Source organism: Protobothrops mucrosquamatus, unplaced genomic scaffold (assembly GCF_001527695.2).
Source record: "Protobothrops mucrosquamatus isolate PMUCROS unplaced genomic scaffold, P.Mucros_1.0 scaffold1076, whole genome shotgun sequence".
Taxonomy (NCBI): domain Eukaryota; kingdom Metazoa; phylum Chordata; class Lepidosauria; order Squamata; family Viperidae; genus Protobothrops; species Protobothrops mucrosquamatus.
The window spans coordinates 633,362-653,004 of record NW_015387304.1 but is presented as its reverse complement, the minus strand read 5'-3'; the positions used below and the strand labels follow the sequence as shown (position 1 = coordinate 653,004).

At 39.1% G+C, this 19,643-nt stretch overlaps 1 protein-coding gene across 1 annotated transcript in view; it reads right to left on the bottom strand.

The window, feature by feature from the left end:
* Positions 1-2,678: 2,678 nt before the first annotated feature.
* Positions 2,679-19,643, bottom strand: part of HMGCR (3-hydroxy-3-methylglutaryl-CoA reductase) — a 23,401-nt gene continuing 6,436 nt past the window's right edge. Inside the window, exons 6-20 of the mRNA XM_015820143.1 lie at positions 19,051-19,156; positions 17,639-17,745; positions 14,872-14,988; positions 14,438-14,589; positions 12,622-12,866; positions 12,338-12,507; positions 11,444-11,638; positions 9,839-9,997; positions 9,376-9,533; positions 9,155-9,260; positions 7,334-7,504; positions 5,895-6,035; positions 5,647-5,805; positions 4,511-4,665; positions 2,679-4,406 (exon numbers count right to left, since the gene is read on the bottom strand). Of these exons, the coding sequence (XP_015675629.1) occupies positions 4,352-4,406; positions 4,511-4,665; positions 5,647-5,805; positions 5,895-6,035; positions 7,334-7,504; positions 9,155-9,260; positions 9,376-9,533; positions 9,839-9,997; positions 11,444-11,638; positions 12,338-12,507; positions 12,622-12,866; positions 14,438-14,589; positions 14,872-14,988; positions 17,639-17,745; positions 19,051-19,156 (2,196 nt within the window). The 3' untranslated portion in view covers positions 2,679-4,351. The remainder of the gene's footprint in view (positions 4,407-4,510; positions 4,666-5,646; positions 5,806-5,894; positions 6,036-7,333; positions 7,505-9,154; positions 9,261-9,375; positions 9,534-9,838; positions 9,998-11,443; positions 11,639-12,337; positions 12,508-12,621; positions 12,867-14,437; positions 14,590-14,871; positions 14,989-17,638; positions 17,746-19,050; positions 19,157-19,643) is intronic.

The following is a 19,643-nucleotide window of genomic DNA, read 5'->3' as shown; positions in this document are numbered from 1 at the left end:
GCAAGTTGTCTGCAGCAAAGGCGAATTGGTAGGAACTTTGCACCCCACCCTGCTACCCAACTACACCATCTCCTAGTTAGTCCCGAAGATACCTGGAGGAGACTGGAGCGGCGACGCCACGGTATGTTTCTCTTGATCTTCGGCCCTGCTAGGGCAATAATGGCTGTGGGCGCAAGAGGCAGGGGCAGCGGGGCTGCTGTGGGCGGGGGTGTGAGGGGCGGTGGCGGTCGGTTGCCACCCGTGCTGTGGGAGCCGCGGGGCCTGCTCTACATGGGGCTGTGCAGGGTGGGCGGTGGTGCTGTCAGGGTGGCTGCAGGTGGGGTGTATCGATGGCGGGCTGCCCCCCGGGGCCGGAGTCGGCGCAGCTGGTGCTTTGGGAGCCGCGGGGCCCACTCTGCATTTATCATATTATAGTGTATTCTGTATTATTGTTGCAATGAATAAAATGTTTCTTTTATGTACAATATTTATTTTCTTCAATTTATTTGTGTCCTCTTTTTCATTGTAAAAAAGTTGGTCACCTTAAGATTTGGCATTGCAATGCTACACTACTTTTACAGTGTAGGCCTTTTCCCAAAATTGAAGGAATACCATTGGGGCATCTGTTTGCATCAAATAAAAAGGTAGACAGGATTATCAGGAGTTAGATGAAAAGTATAGACTTCTTTCACAATCATTTGAAGGTAGTTATCCATTATTGGCAAAAGTGAGTAGTGAATAATGGTAATTATGGGGAAAGGTAAATTCAAATAAATGAACATATTTAAAGATTTTCCTGTTATATTAAATTATAACTCTGTTTAGACTAGTTAGAAAAGTGGAGATGTTACTTTTTATTCAGCCATCACAAGTATCTCTTAAAAGTAACTATACAGAAGTAATCCAGTTATTGAGGTTACTAGCTAATTATTTCTTCCTTTGAAAATAAAATGCAGCCACAAATGTAAGGTATATTTGAAGGGTTTAAAATAATTTATATAATATACATAAAATAAACTACAAAATGTGTTGGAATATTCATTCAAGTTTTACATCAGTAGCTTCACACAGCTAATATTTGGCATAGTAAACTGGCCAGCAGCTTTCTGAAATATGCCCAATGCTACAATTCCTACTTTTTATGGATCATATGCAGTTTAGCAAACTATTATCTTTTCTTCTTTTAATATACCACCAATCTTTGTATTCCCTTCACCTTCCATTTTTGCATGTGAAAGCAAAGTTTAAGGTGTAAATGATTTCATCTAATAGTTTAGGAGGAATGTCAGAAGGAAACTCACGTAAAGGTCTTGGTTAATTAACTTTCTTGATGGAAATAATAAAAGAAATCTAATAGGTAGATAACTGATGTTTTGGGAACAGCCTTTGAAGAGTAGCTATCTGAGAAACTGAGAAATTGTAAAATGAACATATAGAGCAGTGGTGGCGAACCCATGGCATGCACGCCAGAGGTGACACTTGGAGTCCTATCTGTGGGCATGCGCACCGTCACCCCAGCCCTGCCTCCCCTGCAACCCCCTCCCCCGCAGCCCCCCCGGAGGAGTCGCCGTGCACGGCCCAGATGGAGCAGCACAGCCAAGGACATGGCAGCCAGGCAGCAGGGACAAGACTCCGCCCTTGTGCCCCACAGTGTGCAGATGATGCTGTAGGGTGCGGGCAGAGAGCGTGGCTGTCATGGTGCTGCAGGGCCGCCTGGGCAATCTGCTGCGGCGGGCCATGGAGGCGGTGGATGGCCCTGCGGGTGGGAGCAGAGCAGGCGGGGCAGTTTTGGGGCACTCGGTCTCTAAAACGTTCGCCATCACTGATATAGAGGAAATAAGGAAGTGATCTATCTACTAATATTTTTGTAGCATTTAATTATAACCTGCCTTTATTATTTTTATAAATAATTCAAAAGGGGTGAACAAACACAACCCTCCTTCCCATTTTCCCCACAACACCATCCTTGAAGGTGAATTCAGATGAGATAGAGTGACTTAGCCCAGTTACCCTGCTGTTGTTCCTAGAACAGACATGTCAAACTTGCGACATCACATGACGTTGCACAATGTATCGGAACTTTTTCCCCATTGCTGGCAATGGGGTGGGCACGGTTTCCTTGTGACGCATCCTGCCTGCGGGCCGGCAGTTTGACACCCTTGTCCTAGAACTACAATTCCCCGATTTCTAGCTGGATGCCTTAACCGGATGCCTTGGGGTGACTCGGGCCAAGAGGTATATGCATCTTTTGGCTCCAGTGGAATATCTGTTAATCTCCTTCTGCTGTGCCTAAATATACAATGCTGCAGCATCAGTCTTAAAAATTGGATTAAATACCTTCTTAACAGAAAATGAAGAGTAGAACAATATGAATAGGAAAGCAATTCAAGTACACAGATACTGCTGGACACACATCATACTTATTCTGGTTTTCCAACTTTGCACAATACTGATTCAAGCCTTAATGGTGTTTGATTCATACCATCAATTATACTATATTATAGTTGGTTTGTGGTTTAAAATCTGGGGAAACTGCGGTGTATGATCATTTTACATTAAAAAACAAATCAAATCAAAGCTGCTTTTGCACTGTTTTACTGAAACTGAAAAAGATGTGTATCAAATGTACACAATTTTATAATAGTACAAAATGTTTTCTTTTTGAAGGACAAAGTATCAGTTACATTCACCAAAACTGACACGGAATAAACCATTTATTGCTAGTCCAGTAATAAAACAGTTAAATTCAAACTTTGCATAAATAAGAAAAAAAAGTTACCTGGACAATACTGTAGGGAGATGGACATTCATAATGCTATTTACAAGTAGCCACAGCACATATCAAGCAAGTAATAGGTGTTGAGTTGCATTAGAATTGTGATCCTAATACAAATTAGATTTTAGCTAGTAAACCTCGAAAGGAGTAGTTTATACTGAGTTTGCACAAAATGAAAAGTTTTAGAATCAAACCCTTCAGTTGTTCTAGCTAGTGTGGAAGAGCGAGTCTTCATTGCATCCAGCAGTAGCTGAGGAATGCATCGGTACCCCTTGCTCTTCCTCCTCTGGCTGGTTCTCCTTCATAGCACTGTGATGTATTCCACTGATTCACAGGTTACCTTTTCTGCATTACAACTTGTCTTCCATCATTTCCATAAACCACAGAGTTAGTAGTTCTTAACAAATAAACATAAAATCTGGAACGTGCCCCCAAATAAATTAAAGTTTCATCAGGAACGGAAATATTTAAATAAAAAATCAGTACGGATATCAGTGATTAACTTTCATTTAACAACACACCTATTTCTGCAAGGAAGTCAAACCACAAATGGTGATTGAGAACTAGTGTAAACGTGTTTTACCTGCTTGCTAAAAACCATTTCCATTAAACTATCCTAATTAAAGGGATATCACTGGGATATTCTCTCACTTAAAAGAGCCCACTAAAATTGATAAAAAATGAGAATGATCAAGGAGCATCAGTGCTGTTGACCAACTACCACCTAGCTCTACAGGCTATGCCCAGGAGACCAGGTTTCTTGCTGTCAGATGATGCAAGACCATCCATCTGACCAAAACACCTGAGATTTTTAACTTGATGAGTTTAAACCTGGAAATATGGCCTCTACTAGGTACACCTGCTTTACAGCACTGCCTATTTTCTGTATTCAAAATTGTGATATTGAGTAACATAAACTGAAGCTCTCCAGAAGTGGGTCCTAAATGTAAATGTGGCTCAATTGATTTAGCTCAGTGCCCAAATCATACTTAAATCAGATGTGGGTAACTGCAATCAAAACGCCAAAAGCCATTTTTAGTCTCTCATTTGTTATCTGACTTTGTGGAGGGATGATCTTGGCTATTTTCTTGCCCTGGAGGAACAGTAATTTGTTCTACTCTGCTGGATTTATTTGCATAACATACCAACTTAGGCTCAAAACCATGATGATGATGAAGAACATTGCAAAGCAACCGTACAGATTGGTCTAAAAAAACAACAAAAATGTTATGCCACTTGTATTTCCTCTTAGTATGCCAATGAGAATATTATAACTCCAAAATATAACAGTCTGACACTCTTAGAAAGCTTGCGTAGACTATTTGGAGCCCATTTTGTAAAATGCACGACTCAGAACAAACTAGAGCCCATGTAAAAAAATAAAACCCATATTTTTCATAGATAAGCATCCATTTATGGCAGACAAAGGAAAAAAGGAATCAGGAAACTGGATGCAAACTACACACTCAATGATTCTCCTAAGATTCTTTCCAACAATTCACTGTTTGAATATTTCTCTTCCTTTGGAAGTTCACAGATCTGTCACTTCTTTTCATTTTTCAATGTGCCACAGTTGCTTCAAGCTTCTATTTGTTTTCAAACAGCTTTCTTGGTACCTGTTCCTTGAAGATCTTGCAAATTTATTTTTGACCTTTCAAAACAAAAGGTACACCAATTCAGAATTGCAAAAATTTTACATTATATTTTGATGGGCAATAGGATACGACACTGAGATTGTGGCTCTTTCCTTCTTACCTATTGTGGATCATGTGGCTTTTAACCAAGTGCCCTTCAGCTAAGGCAGCCATTAGAGAGAGTTCTCCTGCCATTACTGCAGCACATACAATTTTAGCAAGCTGACGGGCATTTTCTCCAGGGTTCTCTGCACTTGCTCCTTGCACACCCAGCATCTGTATTAAAAAAGAATACAAACAATAATCAAGCTGGAATATGTTAAATTCAAAGTCCCTGGCACTTTATATAGTAACAAGCTGTACAAGTAGTCCTCAACTTATGACAGCAATTATTTCTATCGCTAAACAATGAGGCCATAAAGTGTGATGACATGTGACCACATCACTTGGCAATGCTAATCCCTACAGTCCCGGGTGCCATATTTAAGTAAGGATCGTGGATTGTTAAGCAAGCACCTCCTTGCAACTTCCCACCAACTTCCAACAACCAAAGTCTGTGGGGATGTTGGCAGGCAGTTGCTAGTCCCAGGTGGCCCTCAAGCAGGCTGGAAGACAGGAAAGTAGCTGCAGGTGAGAGAGGGTATCTGAGTGGTGGGGGATGTATGACACAAGTGTGGAAGGGCTCGGGATAGCGGTTGCCAGGTTGGGGAAAGTGGAGAGGGTGTGTGTGAATAATCAGAGAGGGTGAGAGGATAGGGGAAACTTACCTGATTAGCTTGTGACTTTCCCTGCCAGCTTCCCTGTTGATTTTACTTGTAGGAAGCCAGAAGGGAAGCTTGCAAATGAGAATCACATGACCACAGGATGCTGCAACCATTTTAAGTGCAAGCCAGTTGAAGGGCTGCTGAAATAGCTTGAGCTTCAGGGATCATTAGAAACCACCACTCATTCAGCATCCTTATAACTTTCAAGAGTTGCTGAAAGAGTCGTCATTTAATAGAGGACTACCTGTACTTACATATGGTTCAGTGATTGGTAGAGTAAAAGTAGAAGGAATAATACTGAAATACTTTTTTGGGTCAAATTATGCTCATGGTCTGAGAATTCTTATTTTGATTTTTGGTCCTATCAATCACTGAACGCAGTCCTCAGCTGATTTCCACAAAAATGAAAGATCAGCCCAAAATGATTCCCTTCCCAATATAGAAAGTGGTAGTTCAAACTATATAAATTTCAGATACCGTCCAGTTTTCATACCTGCAAACAAGCTTGCTGGGGTAACAGGTTGGTTCCTCCACCTACAGTACCAATTTCTATTGACGGCATTGTGCAACTGATATAAAGATCTTCGTTGGTAGGCCCAGTAGATTCCATTAATGTAATACAGTTTGAACTGGTGATATTCTGGGCTGCATCCTGAAATCAATACAAAAATGAGTTTATATTAGCATTTAAAGGTTTTTAAATGTGTAATTCATCACACACAGTTAAGTAAAGGGATATACCTGTCCACATGCTATGTACATGGCAGTGACAATGTTAGCTGCATGAGCATTATAGCCACCTATGCTGCCAGCCATGGCAGAGCCAACCAAGTTCTTGTTGATGTTGACTTCAATCATAGCTTCTGTGGTTGACTTCAGCATCTAGAAAAAAAATCCACCAAAACTCTGGTCAAGAAGGAAGTCTATGTTCAGAAATAAAATCTTTTCAAATGCAATTGTTAGCAGATACACTCAGGAATCCAGACAACATCAACCATTGTATTATTTTGGACCACTTCTATAGAACTGGAGTGAGAGGCAACATTTTATAGTGGTTCTCATTCTTCCTGAGATGATTATTCCAGTTTGTGTTGGTGGGAGGTTTTCCTAGAAATGTCTACTTTGCGGTGTCCCATTTTCTAATGACATCTACATGAAACCATGAGGGTAAGTCAGTCATCCATACAAAGTCTGATGTCATTAATATGCTGGTGTTCATCTCAGATCTGGACCAATAGGTAATATAGTAGAAGTGCTGGATAGGATGGGATAGGATGGGAACATTCAGAACAAATCCCCCCAACAGAAAATGAGTCTGAATTTGTAGACCAAATTAATATAGAGCAGTGTTTCTCAACCTTGACAATTTTAAGGCATGTGGACTTCAACTCCCAGAATTCCACAGCCAGCAATGCTGGCTGTGGAATTCTGGGAGTTGAAGTCCACATGCCTTAAAATTGTCAAGGTTGAGAAACACTGATATAGAGACACACTATCTTTGATTCTGAGCGGAGATGCACTCTTCATTCAGAGGTAGTTTACAATTTGGGGAGCACAGCAGACAGTTTCCAGTGGCAATTCAAGGTGCTGCTTGTCATCTTTAAGGCTTTAAGTAGCTCCAAACCAGGTTATGTTAGGGACCGTTTTCTCTTGTATTAATCTGCCTGTTTAGTAATTTCAAACAGTATCATCTCTTTCCAGGTTCTATCTACCCAAGATTGCAGAAATAGGCAGTTGCTGCTCTCATACTTTGGAATTCCTCCTGCAACAAAGTGTGGTCCAATCCTTCCTTTCTGGATTTCAGAAGAGCACTTAAGATCTGGTTGTCCCATCTACTGCAGAAGGACAGTATCTTCTGAAAGAAGGTTGGAATTTGGGAGAGGCCTAATTTTGTCTATGTTCTTTTATCATTTTGAGGTTGACAAATTTATTTATACTACGGATAGGCTTATTGTTTTTGAAAGGGGTGCTTTTTATTTTAAGCAGAAATTCATTGTTAGTTGCCCAAAATTTTCAGAAGGGCAGCAGACAAACAATGCATGTATGTATCTATGTATAAATAAATAAATGACTTTGGAACTGGGAAGGACATAGATAGGTCAAGGATGAACTGAAAGTAACTCAATATAACAATTTTCATGTTTCACTAAAACAATGTGACTCACATAGCATATACTCACTTCTTTAACAACTTTTTGTGGAATAACTGCTTCACAGACCACAGATTTCCCTCTCCCTTCTATCCAATTTATGGCAGCTGGTTTTTTATCTGTACAATAATTACCACTAATAGCTACAATGTGGAGGTCAGGAAATTCTTCTTGCAGCCTTGTAAGTGCTTTCTCAGTACCCTGTTTGGAAGGATTTAGAGAACAAGAGACAGAGAAACAAAAACATTAGACCATCAGTTTCATGCTGGCTGACTTCTCCATGAAGGAACTTAATTAAGTATAAGCAGTGGAAACTGTAATTTCAAGTACTTCATGTAACTTGGCATTATGTAGCATTAGACAAGGAAGTAACATTTTTACTCCTGTTAGTGAAGGATTAGAAGTGGAGTTGTGAGGAAGCCACTCCCATTAGTGGCTGTTGATGACCAAGGCTCTTAGTTAAGATTTGTCTGGTTATGGGTAGAATCCATGGTGTTTACTACTGGCAGCAAGGGATTGATTAGGGTGAGTTTTATGTGGAAGGCTACCTACTCTTTGGATAAAAAGCAAAACATTATAGGAAAGGGTCCAGTCCCATCCTGAACTGAGTCCAGAAAGAAACTTGTCAGCTAAAGGGGCTTGCAACCAGCTTGCAATTACAATATCACAAGATCTCGTGGTCATATGATCGCCATTTGTGATGTTCATTGCCAGCTTCTAATAAACGAAGTCAATGGAGAAGTAGGCAGGAGGTTGCAAATGGTAATCACAGGTCTTTGCAACCATGCAGGATTTGCCTAAAAATGACAATTGGGACTGTTGGAATTGCTGCTATAAGTTGGCATCATCACGCAACATTGTGCCTTATGACTGCTTCAGAGTTCCTGTTCCCAATTACCATCGATAAGCAAGGACTACCTGTGCAGGTGGATTTCATTACTGAAGATTCATTATTTGCATTCATATATCCATGGTTGATATATATATATCTGTATATGTCATTTTTAGTAATCAATTTTGTGTTTCTATGATTTTTGGCACAGTTCAACATTTTGTACATGTGAACAAGTATGGAATTGGCATAGATACCCCCCCACTCTCTAGTATTCCCAAGGTTACATTTGTGTTGGAATGTTTCCTAAATAACAAGTTCCACCAATATGTGAATCCAGTCACTGAATCTGATAAGATAGCACAAAACCAGACTTGTGCAATATAGGCAATCCACTTCACAGGAAAGAATAGTTTTTAATAATATTTTTTTAAATTAAAGTTTTATGAAAACACCATGGAATAAAATATATCTCACATTATTTTAAATGATCCGTCTGGACTCCTTTGGATGCAATCAATTTGTCTGTTATTTTGGCAGGATACCCAATAAAAATGTTGTCTCTATATCCAGAATATGCTACATAGGAATCTGTTACATTGAGATTTCATTGTAATATTTTCTTGCTGGAATAATACACAGGAGACAGGGAAAGAGAATTCTAGATACTTACCTTTTTTCTGTCAGGTAATTTGTATAATGATTTATTTGCTTGTTTGATTGATTTTTATCCTGCCTTTATCATTTTTACAAATAACTCAAAGTGCCAAACATATTCAACACACCTTCCCCCTACTGTTTTCCCCACAACAACCCAATGAGGTAGGTTGGGCTGAGAGTGACAGGACAAATCACCCAGACAGCTTTCATGCCTAAGGCAGAACTAGAACTCACAGTCTCCTGGTTTCTAGGCCAGTACCTTAACCACTACACTAAATTGGCTAAAATTACAGTATTACAATTATAGTATTCTCAAAGCAAAATTTACTTAAATGCATTCATTAAAATCTAGAACTTACTTTTGAAATCATGTTCATACCCATTGCATCACCTGTCTTAGACTGGAAGCGAATATAAAGGTTGCGGCCAGCCAAACCAATGTGAAGCCGTTGCAAACGAGCAAATCTATAGAGAAGATATTTGATTAACATATTGTCTCACATTCTTTTGGATGCACTTTTTTCAGATTTTTATATAAAATGCATTACCCCCCCTCTTCTAGATTATACAAAATGCTAACCTGCTAGTGCTATCAAATGCATCTTTTATTATCTTAAATCCTTCTGGTGTTTCAAGCCAGGCCTTCACTTCTGCAGACTGGCACGCTGTGGGTAGTCTTACTATAGGTCCCCGTGTCATTCCATCTGCTAGAATACGGCTACTAGCACCTCCAGCAAGCTGAGATATAAAAATGATAACAGGATGAGTCACTAGCAGATGCATATGATCAAGAACAAAAACACTTTTTGGAGTTACACATGGTTATATTCAGTATTGTGCTACTAGACTTTGTCTCACAGAACAAAAGACTGCCTCTCCTTTTCACTTCTCCGTGGCCACCCAACTCTTCACTTTTAAGTTCTCCCAAACCCCTGGAACACATTCTGCATGAAGATGCCCATGGACAAGGAAAGCTGGATTCCACCCACTGTAACTGCATTAAACAAAACCTTAATAGCCCTGCTTACATCATCTTTACTTACACATATTGCTCTGCATCCTCTGTTTGTGCTTGCCACCAGGCATCCTTCAGTTGTTGCCATTGGAACCTGAAATTCTTTCTTGTCCAAAAGAAGTGGGCCAGCCACACCCACAGGAATTGGCATGTATCCAATCACATTTTCACAGCAAGCACCCATCACCTTTAAAAAAACAGTCAATTAAACATTAAAATGTAGTTTGCTATATTAGGAAATATTAAATATATGACAGGTATAGGTATTTGGGCTTTAGAATATCTAGTGCATGTAGAAGAATTAAATAAATGTGCCATTTTATGCCTGCATATACGGTATTTAGACAACTTTTATATGTCAAAAGTTAAGATTTAGATAAATACAACAGAATTCAGCAAAAATCTTCTTTAAATAATGTTTCTGTGTCAATTTTTCTTAAATCTCATAGCATGGCCTAGTTAGAAATTGAGACCAAGATGTGAAACACATTACCATTATCTTGAAAGAAACACTCAAAAGAGAAGCATTCATTTATGTTTGCAAGGACTACTGAAGCAACAATAAACTTGAAATGGCATTATCATTGCTGACAAAACATACTGTAGAACAGGGGTGTTAAACTGCCGGCCCGCGGGCCGGTTTCATCATACCGGAGCCGCGCCCACCCCCTTGCCGGCAATGGCGAAAAAGCTCCGATACACGTCACGTGTTTGACATGTCTGCTGTAGAATGTTCAATATTAATTATCTAGCTTTCTGTTCGACTGCAAACCCCCATGTACCACTGTCATGCCTCCTCTGAGCCTGAATCAGAGGAGGAAATGGAGCCGGAACAGGACCCTATCGAGGCCCAAGGAGTGGTGTTTGTGGCTTTGGAGGACTGTGGCGAGGAGCAGGCTGAGGCAGGCCAGGGTCCTTCAGGTTTGGAACAGGGGAGACACAGTTCAGGCGAGGAGCAAGGCCCACCCCCACCTGATCCTAGAGCTAGGAGAGTGGAGAAGAGGAGGGAACAACGCAGGCAGGCTCACTTGCTCGGGAGGACAGCATCCTGCCCCACCCCACAAGGCACACCTGGGGATTGAGATATAAGGAGCCGCTGTGGGGTGGGGACTTTGTCGGGAATAAACTTTGAATCTTGGGAAAGTGTGTATTGTTGCTCTTGTTCTGTGCCTTTGGAAAACCTGGACACCTTGACCACTGAACTGGCTGACCACGTGAATTACGACCTCAGACTGCATTTTGACTTTTCTCTTTGCAAACTCTGCAGGCAAGCTGAGATTCAAGCGGACTCATTAAGTTTATGTTTTGTTTGGTTTGTTATCTTTATGGCCTTATTCCTATAATGATTAGGCTGTACTGAAACTGCCTTCAGCCAAAGTAGGCTGGAAGGTGAGTGTGTGAATTTGGGTTGGAGGCTTGCCAGCAAATGTGGGAGCATTTGGAGGACATTTGCAACCATTAAAGAACTGTTTACATTGCCAGCTGTCTGCATTGCCTTTGTGCTGTGCCCTGGATCATCACAACCACAGACAATCAAGCTAGGTGCAACTCCAGATGAAAAAGTTTAAAATACTGAATATCTTTATGTATGTTTCAATTTATATAAGATATATTTGCCTATCTTTCTACTCACCAAAGAATAATTATAATTCTTGTAAGGAAGATACTGTAATGATGAAGGCTCGGGAAGCTTCTGAGATAACATTTGCCTACGAATGGATACACCACGTTCCTGAGTTTCCATCAAAGCTTCCAGTTTATAAGCAGGAATATGCTTTGCATTGACTAAACTAATGACTTCTGAATCAGAGAGGAATTTAGCACCCATCTGAGGAAAGAAAAATATTTGATTGTGATATAACTTTTACGAAGCAACTCACATGATAGAACAAGTACAGGGTGTAGTGTATTGAAAAGCTATGAAAGAGAGGGTGTGGTGATTGAAAGCTATGTCAAAATGATTTGAATACCGTTAATAAAATACTTTATCACACGTGTGCATCTTGCAAAATGTACATTTCTTTTGATTGGATAGAATGTTTACATGTCAATCTAGTTTAAGATTTACTGTAAAACAATATAAGATACAAAAGAAAGAAGTTGCCAATACAATATATTGCCAAAATAACAAGTAAAACATCATCTAAAACAGTGGTTCTCAACCTTTTTAATGCCGCGACCCCAACCGGTTGTAAGTCGAGGACTTTCCCTGCCCGGGAGCGCCGCGCATGCGAGGTTCCGCCCCCTGCGTCGGCCGAGGCGTAGCTGGCAAGCGGCAGAGACGGAGCAGGCCGACCACCAGCTGGCCCAGCCCAAGGGAGGTAAGGCACCCGCCGGAAAAGGGGGAAAAAATGGCGGACAAAAAAATGGCAGACAGCCTTGCTTGGCGACCCCCGTGAAATGGTCGATCGACCCCAAATGGGGTCCTGACCCACAGGTTGAGAACCACTGATCTAAAAGCCTATTTCTTTGTACCAATATATTAATAAACTACTTTATATGTCTTCATTTGCTTTTTTTTTTTTACCTTGGCATTCTGAAGTATACAAAGACATTCTTCAACTGACCGCATCTCTTTAGGCAATTCTATTCCAGACTCTTTTCTGTTATTGATGAAGGATGCTTCAGCAGAACTATCACCAACCACAAATATGGCCTTGGCAGGCGATTCTGACTGGAGAGGCTTTACAGTCTCATCTGCATAAAAGTCAACATTGAAATCTGAGGAATTTATCAAAGGTTTTATGTTTCAGGCTTCAGTATGAACTTTAAAAAACAAACAAACAAACAAACATATCAACAAAAAACTACCTTTTTCATCTTTGGCAACTTGAGTATCACCCATTTTTCTTAAACTGGGAGTATTTTTTAAAGGAATAGACTGTTTTCTGCAGCAATTTTCAGGAACTTTTTTCTGAATCATTATTGGAGAGATTATTGGATTCTTCAATGAAAGTGTGGATTCCATCTCTGTTTGTTCAAAAAAGATGTATTTGACAGCAAGTAGAAGAGCTAAGCCAAGTGTAATTATTTGTTCAATGTCCATACTGGCCATTCTAAAAAGGATGAAAGAAAACATCTTTAAATATTTGTCTATTCCCTTTCCTCCTCTCTACCCTGCCACGATTTTCTAACACATGTTAACTGGTGGAATTCCTACAGAAATTATTGAATGACAATTATTGCAATTTTATTATTTTTATGCCTGGAACTGCCTTAAGACATCTTCCCTCTTTTAAAGTAAAACCTCTGTCAAATTCACCTCTTAGTAACTTCATGAACATGTCTATATAGTGTTCTTCATAATGATGTATAGAAAGATGCTCTGAGTGGAACCTTTTCTTGCAAAGCATCATGTACCTATGTGAAACTACAGGTGGGTATCACTAACAATTGTCCTGTTTAGCAACCACTCAAAGTTACAATGGTGCTAAAAAGGTAAATTTACGACCAGACCTGGCATTTGCAGCCACTGTATTGTCCCCACAACCACATGACTGACATTTAGATGCTCAGCAATTGACTTCCAATCAGCAGAGTCAATGGAGAATTGAGCAATAAAATTGCAAGTCACTATCACATGATGTCTCACTTAACAACCTGTGGCAATTCCCTTAACAATGGGAAGTGATGTCCTAATCACAGTCACATGATGCCATCATGTCACATGACATTTCACTTAGTGACTGTTTCCCTTAACAATGGAGTTGCTGGTCCCAATTATAAGCCTGGTAAGGGAGGATTGCCTGCAATATAACTAATCATTTTTGACCCTGGAGATTTCTACCATTATTGATTACAATCTCAAAATTACTTAGTTTGGATTAATTAAATATTAACTATTCTAAGCATATACTCTTTCTCCTAACTGTAGACATATTAGTGGACTATTGCAATTCTGGTAAATTAAGAGATCATGCAAGATCAGTTAATACCTAAATTACAGAAACCACCATCAGAAGGAAGGCTCAGTTTTATACTTCAATAATTATTTCTGTTATGTTACGGACGAAATAATGTAGTTAATATTCAAGATCTTCTCACTCAGCCAGTATTATTAATATGGGAAGGAATTATATTTCCCAGTGTTATTATTCTGGAATAATGTGGAATATTACCACATATTACAGTGAATGACTAAAGCCATCTAGTCAGCATATACATAAGTAGAATAAATATAAATCCGAAAGTATTCCACACTCCTGATGCATATTTATTGGTTCTTGAGACTCTTAAAGGAAGTTTTCCCTGCAGTTTTTCTCCTGAAAGACTTCTCTTATCCATAGAAAAATGCTAGTTTTCCAGGGACAAAGGAACTCTTCTGTGGGCTGAAGTAGGAGAAAATGCATAACTCCACAGGCTGAAGTAAGAACTTTGCAGATCAGTGATCTTTCAACCCTGGTGTCAGTCATTTGGCCAATTAGAACTGAGGATAATTATTTATACTGGCCTGGGAAAGATTAATGCCCTATTATTATCATCACATTTAAGATACTGGTAATAGGTCAAAGATTCCTAAAGCTTTCCACAGAGCACATTCTGTCAGTCCTTCCACAATAAATCTTAACCATGGTGAAGCAGATGCCAGTGTTAATTACAACAATAAAAATGTTATGATGAAACATACCTAGAGAGATAAAATTGCCACAAAGAAACATTAGGCTCTATTCGCTTTGGAGCATTTTCATCCAGGCCCATAGCTATTTCTGTTGTGCTGTTCTGAGCAGAGGGTTCTGCTATCCAGCGACTGTGAGCATGAACAAGAACCAAACCTAGAGACTTAAATTTAAAAAGTGAATGGTTAAACTGATCCGCTCAACTAGGAGTATAATTCAATCAGTGATCAGTACTTAAGCATTAAATATATCATTAAAATAATTGGACAATACTTTTATTGGATATATTATCGTTCCTATAAAAGCTTTACTTATTAAAAGGTAACCTACGTACTCTTTTGTTTGTTTTTACCTTTGCATATATTGTCAAAATTCACCTTCTTTAAAGGATTTAAAATATTCAGTTTATCTCACAATTATAGGATCTAAGAAAACAAACACTAACCATAATCATTTTGACCCTCTGTGTTACAGGATTTGGTTTGTTTTCTTCTTCTTCCAGAACACGTGCAAAGTGACTAAGCTGCCATATTGGATGGCCTTCACGACTCTCCCGTGAAAGCTGAGGAAGAACAGAAAAAGTTATTTGGTACATTTTTTATTTATGTCAGCCATAAGAATAAGGCTTCATACCATTTCAATAGTTGAATAACATATTGAATGTCAATTTATATATTAATATTTTGCACAACTGTTTTATGAATGTGAAATACTACAAAAGCTATACGATCATACAAATTCAGAAACAGAAGTATTCTCCTCCTCACATATTCATATAGAGCAGACATGTCAAACACAAGGCCCGGGGGCTGGATGCGGCCCACGATGTGGTTTCATGTGGCCCGCGAAGCCATCCTGGAAACAGTGAGGGAACGGCCCCCGCTGCCTTGGCCCTGGCCCAGGCCAGCCGGAAGCCAATGTACAATTTTGTGGTGGCCATCTTGGCACTTGCCCCGGTGGACCATGCCTTGGCACTTGCCCCAGTCCCACCCCCTTCTGCCAGGAGACCCTCAGATCTGTCCCACTCCTACCCAGGCCCCCATAGGCACCCTTGACGCGAATGATGTAGAACTGGCCACGCCCCCCAGTAGCCACACCCACTCCATCCACACCCACCCAGTAGGCTGCACCCACTCTGGCCATACCCATCCGGCCCCCCCAGGGCAACCGCAATACTGATGCAGCCCTCAGTGAAATTGAGTTTGACACCCCTGATATAGAGTAAAAAAGCAACAGAAGTCATAGGCACCATTGTGTAAGATTAATAATTATTCATAGCAGCACTGCAACTTGTGAATAGAACTAGATCACCAGGATAAGAATGTCAGAATTATGAGCAACCCATGTTCAGTTTAAGAATTTCAAAACACGAAAAACTGGTTGTTGAGCTTTTCCTTCATCCTCCTTTTCTGTGCCATGTTTTTTTAAAATTATTTCTCTGAAGGAACTAACATTCCTTTTTACTAAACTGCAAGATAATAAGGGAACTTTAACAATCAATAGTTTGCATTCTGAACATTAAATATATATAACTTTAAAAAAATCAACTAGTAAATGGAGAAAACCCAAGCAGAATTTATATATTGTTGGTTTTAATTTTGTCCTGAAGCATATAATTTTCTCAATATAAACTATGTTAAATATAAGTAAATCTGACAATTACAATATTAAATTATAATAATAAAGCCAGCTAAATTTACAAATGCCCAGAGATATTATTTTAATATTTTACCATCAACATATATTGACAATAAGGCAGGAGTTATGCAAAATATTTTGAGTTCACTGCATTTGTATACAATTAGCCTAACTCTAATAGACACCACGGGAAACTTCCCAATATGAAATCTTTCAGAATCACAAAACTGACTAGAAACTGAACTTCACAAGTGAAAAGTAATGCTTCTATGTACAGCTTTTACTAACTTAAATTGCTCAGAAAACCTTTCTAGAAGATTCTGCTTCTTAAAGTATCTTGGAACCAAACATTTCTAAAATGGTCAACAGTAAAAGAAACAGCGCAATATGGTTATATTCATTCCCCCTTTTTATTCTTAAATACTAAATTAAAGTTATCATTATGCAAAGCTTCACATTTATCTACCTATTCTCTTAAACATAAGTAAAGTTTCTGATTTCATAGAATTTTGACAGGAATGCTTTTGCAGAATATGATTTTGTGATTATAGAAAAGTAAACTATATGCATAATTCAAAAGGAAGATTCATGCATCTAATGGAATTACATATTATACATTACAATTCTATAATATTATACATATTATAGACTTATTTTGAGAGATGTCCTTATTTTTTTTCCTTTCTCTCATTTTGTCTCTATATTACTAATTAATAGGTCCACATGAGAACACTTTTTGCTAATTTCTCCTTCTATTCTGGAAATAAGGGAACGCTTGTTTTCATTTATGAGAGCCATGTTTTCATGAATAATGGGTTTTCTTAATCTCATATCACAGTGATGTTGAACCTTTTAGAGACCGAGTACTCAAACTGCAACCCAAAACCCACTTATTTATTGCAAAGTGCCAGAGCAGCATCAGCATTGTGGTGCCTTCAGGGGGGGGCATGGGGGTGTGGCCACTGGGTGGGCATAGCTGTGGTTGTCACAGCAGACTGGGTGGGCGTGGCTGGGGTGGGCATGGCCACCGCGATGTTGCTCATGGGGGAGATGCATGTGGGGGCCGGGCAGGGTTGGGGGAGATCCAGGGGATCTCTGGTGGATGGGGCGGTGGGCAGGAGGCCCAGCATAGATTGGGGGAGAAGACACGTAATCCTAGCTGGGACTGGGGGGCCATGGCACTGATGGGGATCCGGCTTTCCCTGCTCAGGGTAGCCTTTAGCTTGCTGGGCGTGGGCGTGCTCTACCACCTCTACTCGAACTTGCTAGCTGGCCACTTTGCCTCCTTTGTGCTGGGTGAGGCTGTTGCTTTGGGCGGCGGCGGCGGCGGCAGCCTAATGGACCTGTGCAAACTGCTGGCAGTGGCGGCATGCGTGCCCACATAGAAGGCTCTGAGTGCCACCTTTGGCACCCATGCCATAGGTTCGCCACCACTGTCATATTAAATGTATATTACAGTATCTCACTAGGTTTGTATTATCAGTCCATTCTAAACTGCAATTTTTCATTTGTCTAGAAACCCCACTAGTTTATATATGTTCAAAAAGATTATTATACTGCTACTGCTCTCTTACCTCTAATACCAGTGACACACAGGCCGGAAAGAAGGTCATGAAGACAAAATAGTTGGCAAGAACAGACATACAGCCAAAACAACACATGATTTCAAGCTGTCTTACTCCTGTTAAAGAGATCATCAAATAATTAAAATCAGATTCATGTTACCATGAAAAACATTATCTGGAGTCTGCTCCAATATGAACAAAATTGGGGAACCTCAGAACAGTTACATGTAATTCACAGTAAGATAAAGATAGAGAAGGGCCCTTCTAGTCACATAAAGACCTCAGAATCCAAGAAAAGATGCTAGAACTCATAAGCTCAGACTTGCAAATGATAACCTCATAAAAACAGTGAGCAGAAGAGAATTTGGCTCTTTTTCATTTTTCGTAAAATCTGTATTCCATGAAAAATTAACATGAGCCTTATTATGTAGGTACAGTTAACATTTAAACAAAGCTTTCAAAACATTTTAAAAGTAATGTGTTTTACAAGAAAGATTTTCTATGTTAAATGAATACTTCTAACATCTGCTAATTAAATTCTGATTCCTTCATATTACCGTGCATACTTCAGTAAATAGCCTTATTACAAAATATGTAATAGACATAAATTGTGTCACTGTTAAACTTTTATTTAGCCACAATACCTTGATATACACACAGAACTCAAGCAAGCTATGTTAAATGGTTCTCCTTAAAATTTTAATTGTTTTCCTTGTGATTGTGTAAACTATTACAGAAAGCCAGGAATTTGTTTAGTAAGGGCAAAATACAGATACGGTAGTCCTCGGCTTTCATTTAGTAACTGTTCAAAGTTACAATGGCAGTAAAAAAAATGATTGATGACCATTTTTCACACTTACGACCATTGCAGCATCCCTGTGGTCATGTGATCAAAATTCAGACAGTCCGCAACTGGCATATATTTGTGACACTTACAGTGTCCCAGGGTCATATGATCACATATTGTGATCTTCTGACAAGCAAAATCAATGGGGAAACTGGATTCACTTAACAGTGTTACTAATTTAACAACTACATTGATTCATGTAACAACTGTGGAAAGAAAGGTTGTAAAATGGGGCAAAACTCCCTTAACAACTGTCTACCTTAGCAATGGAAATTTGAGGCTCAATTGTGGTCGTAAAAAAGAACTGTATGTCATCGATATGGCAAGAGAGCACAAAAAGTTAACTTCTTCATTCTCTACATAAGACAGGAATAGAATTTTAAAACTCTTTCTGAAGAAAAAAAAAAAAGATCTTATAGAACCCAAAGAGGAACATGCCCTACCCAAACTATGGCCTGATTTACTAAGCATAATGTCTCCAGTGGGGAAAAATACAATTGAATACAGATTTAATGTGCAAATATTTTTAACTTTAAAAATTAAAATTCTGCATTCCTAAAAATTCTCAGCTTACCAGACATTGTGCCAACACCAATAACAAGACACTCAACAAGGGCATCAAGTGTAAATGTAGGGCCCAGGATTGCCATTCCGCGCGAAATATTCTCTCTTACTTCATCCTACATGTAATACATTAAAAGTGTAACTCAGCTAACACAAAACTGGAAAAACGATTCACCTCCAACTGACAATATTGAACAGGTTATGCAAAATAATGATTTTATGTTCAACATATTATATAAGTATTCTTCCATTATCCTGGGTACTTTTATATATAATGCAATTATATGCTCTTAATAGTAAAGATAGTCTTGTAGATATTAAAACAACCTGAGACCATACCCAAGTATTCTTGCCAAATTTAAAATGTTACTAAATTGGATAATAAATACTACTGTATCCAAAACATGCCTATAGGAAGAGATACTGTTACTGTTCACATTTGGCATAAAGTAGAAAGGCTATAAAAATGTAAATAATATGGACAAACACATTTACAGAGTAAAACTGGGTGCATTAAAACATATTTTTAAAATTTCAAAGATTGTAAATTTTATTCTATCTTTGATACTGAAAGACATTGCTTAGGTGGACATTCCATAAATA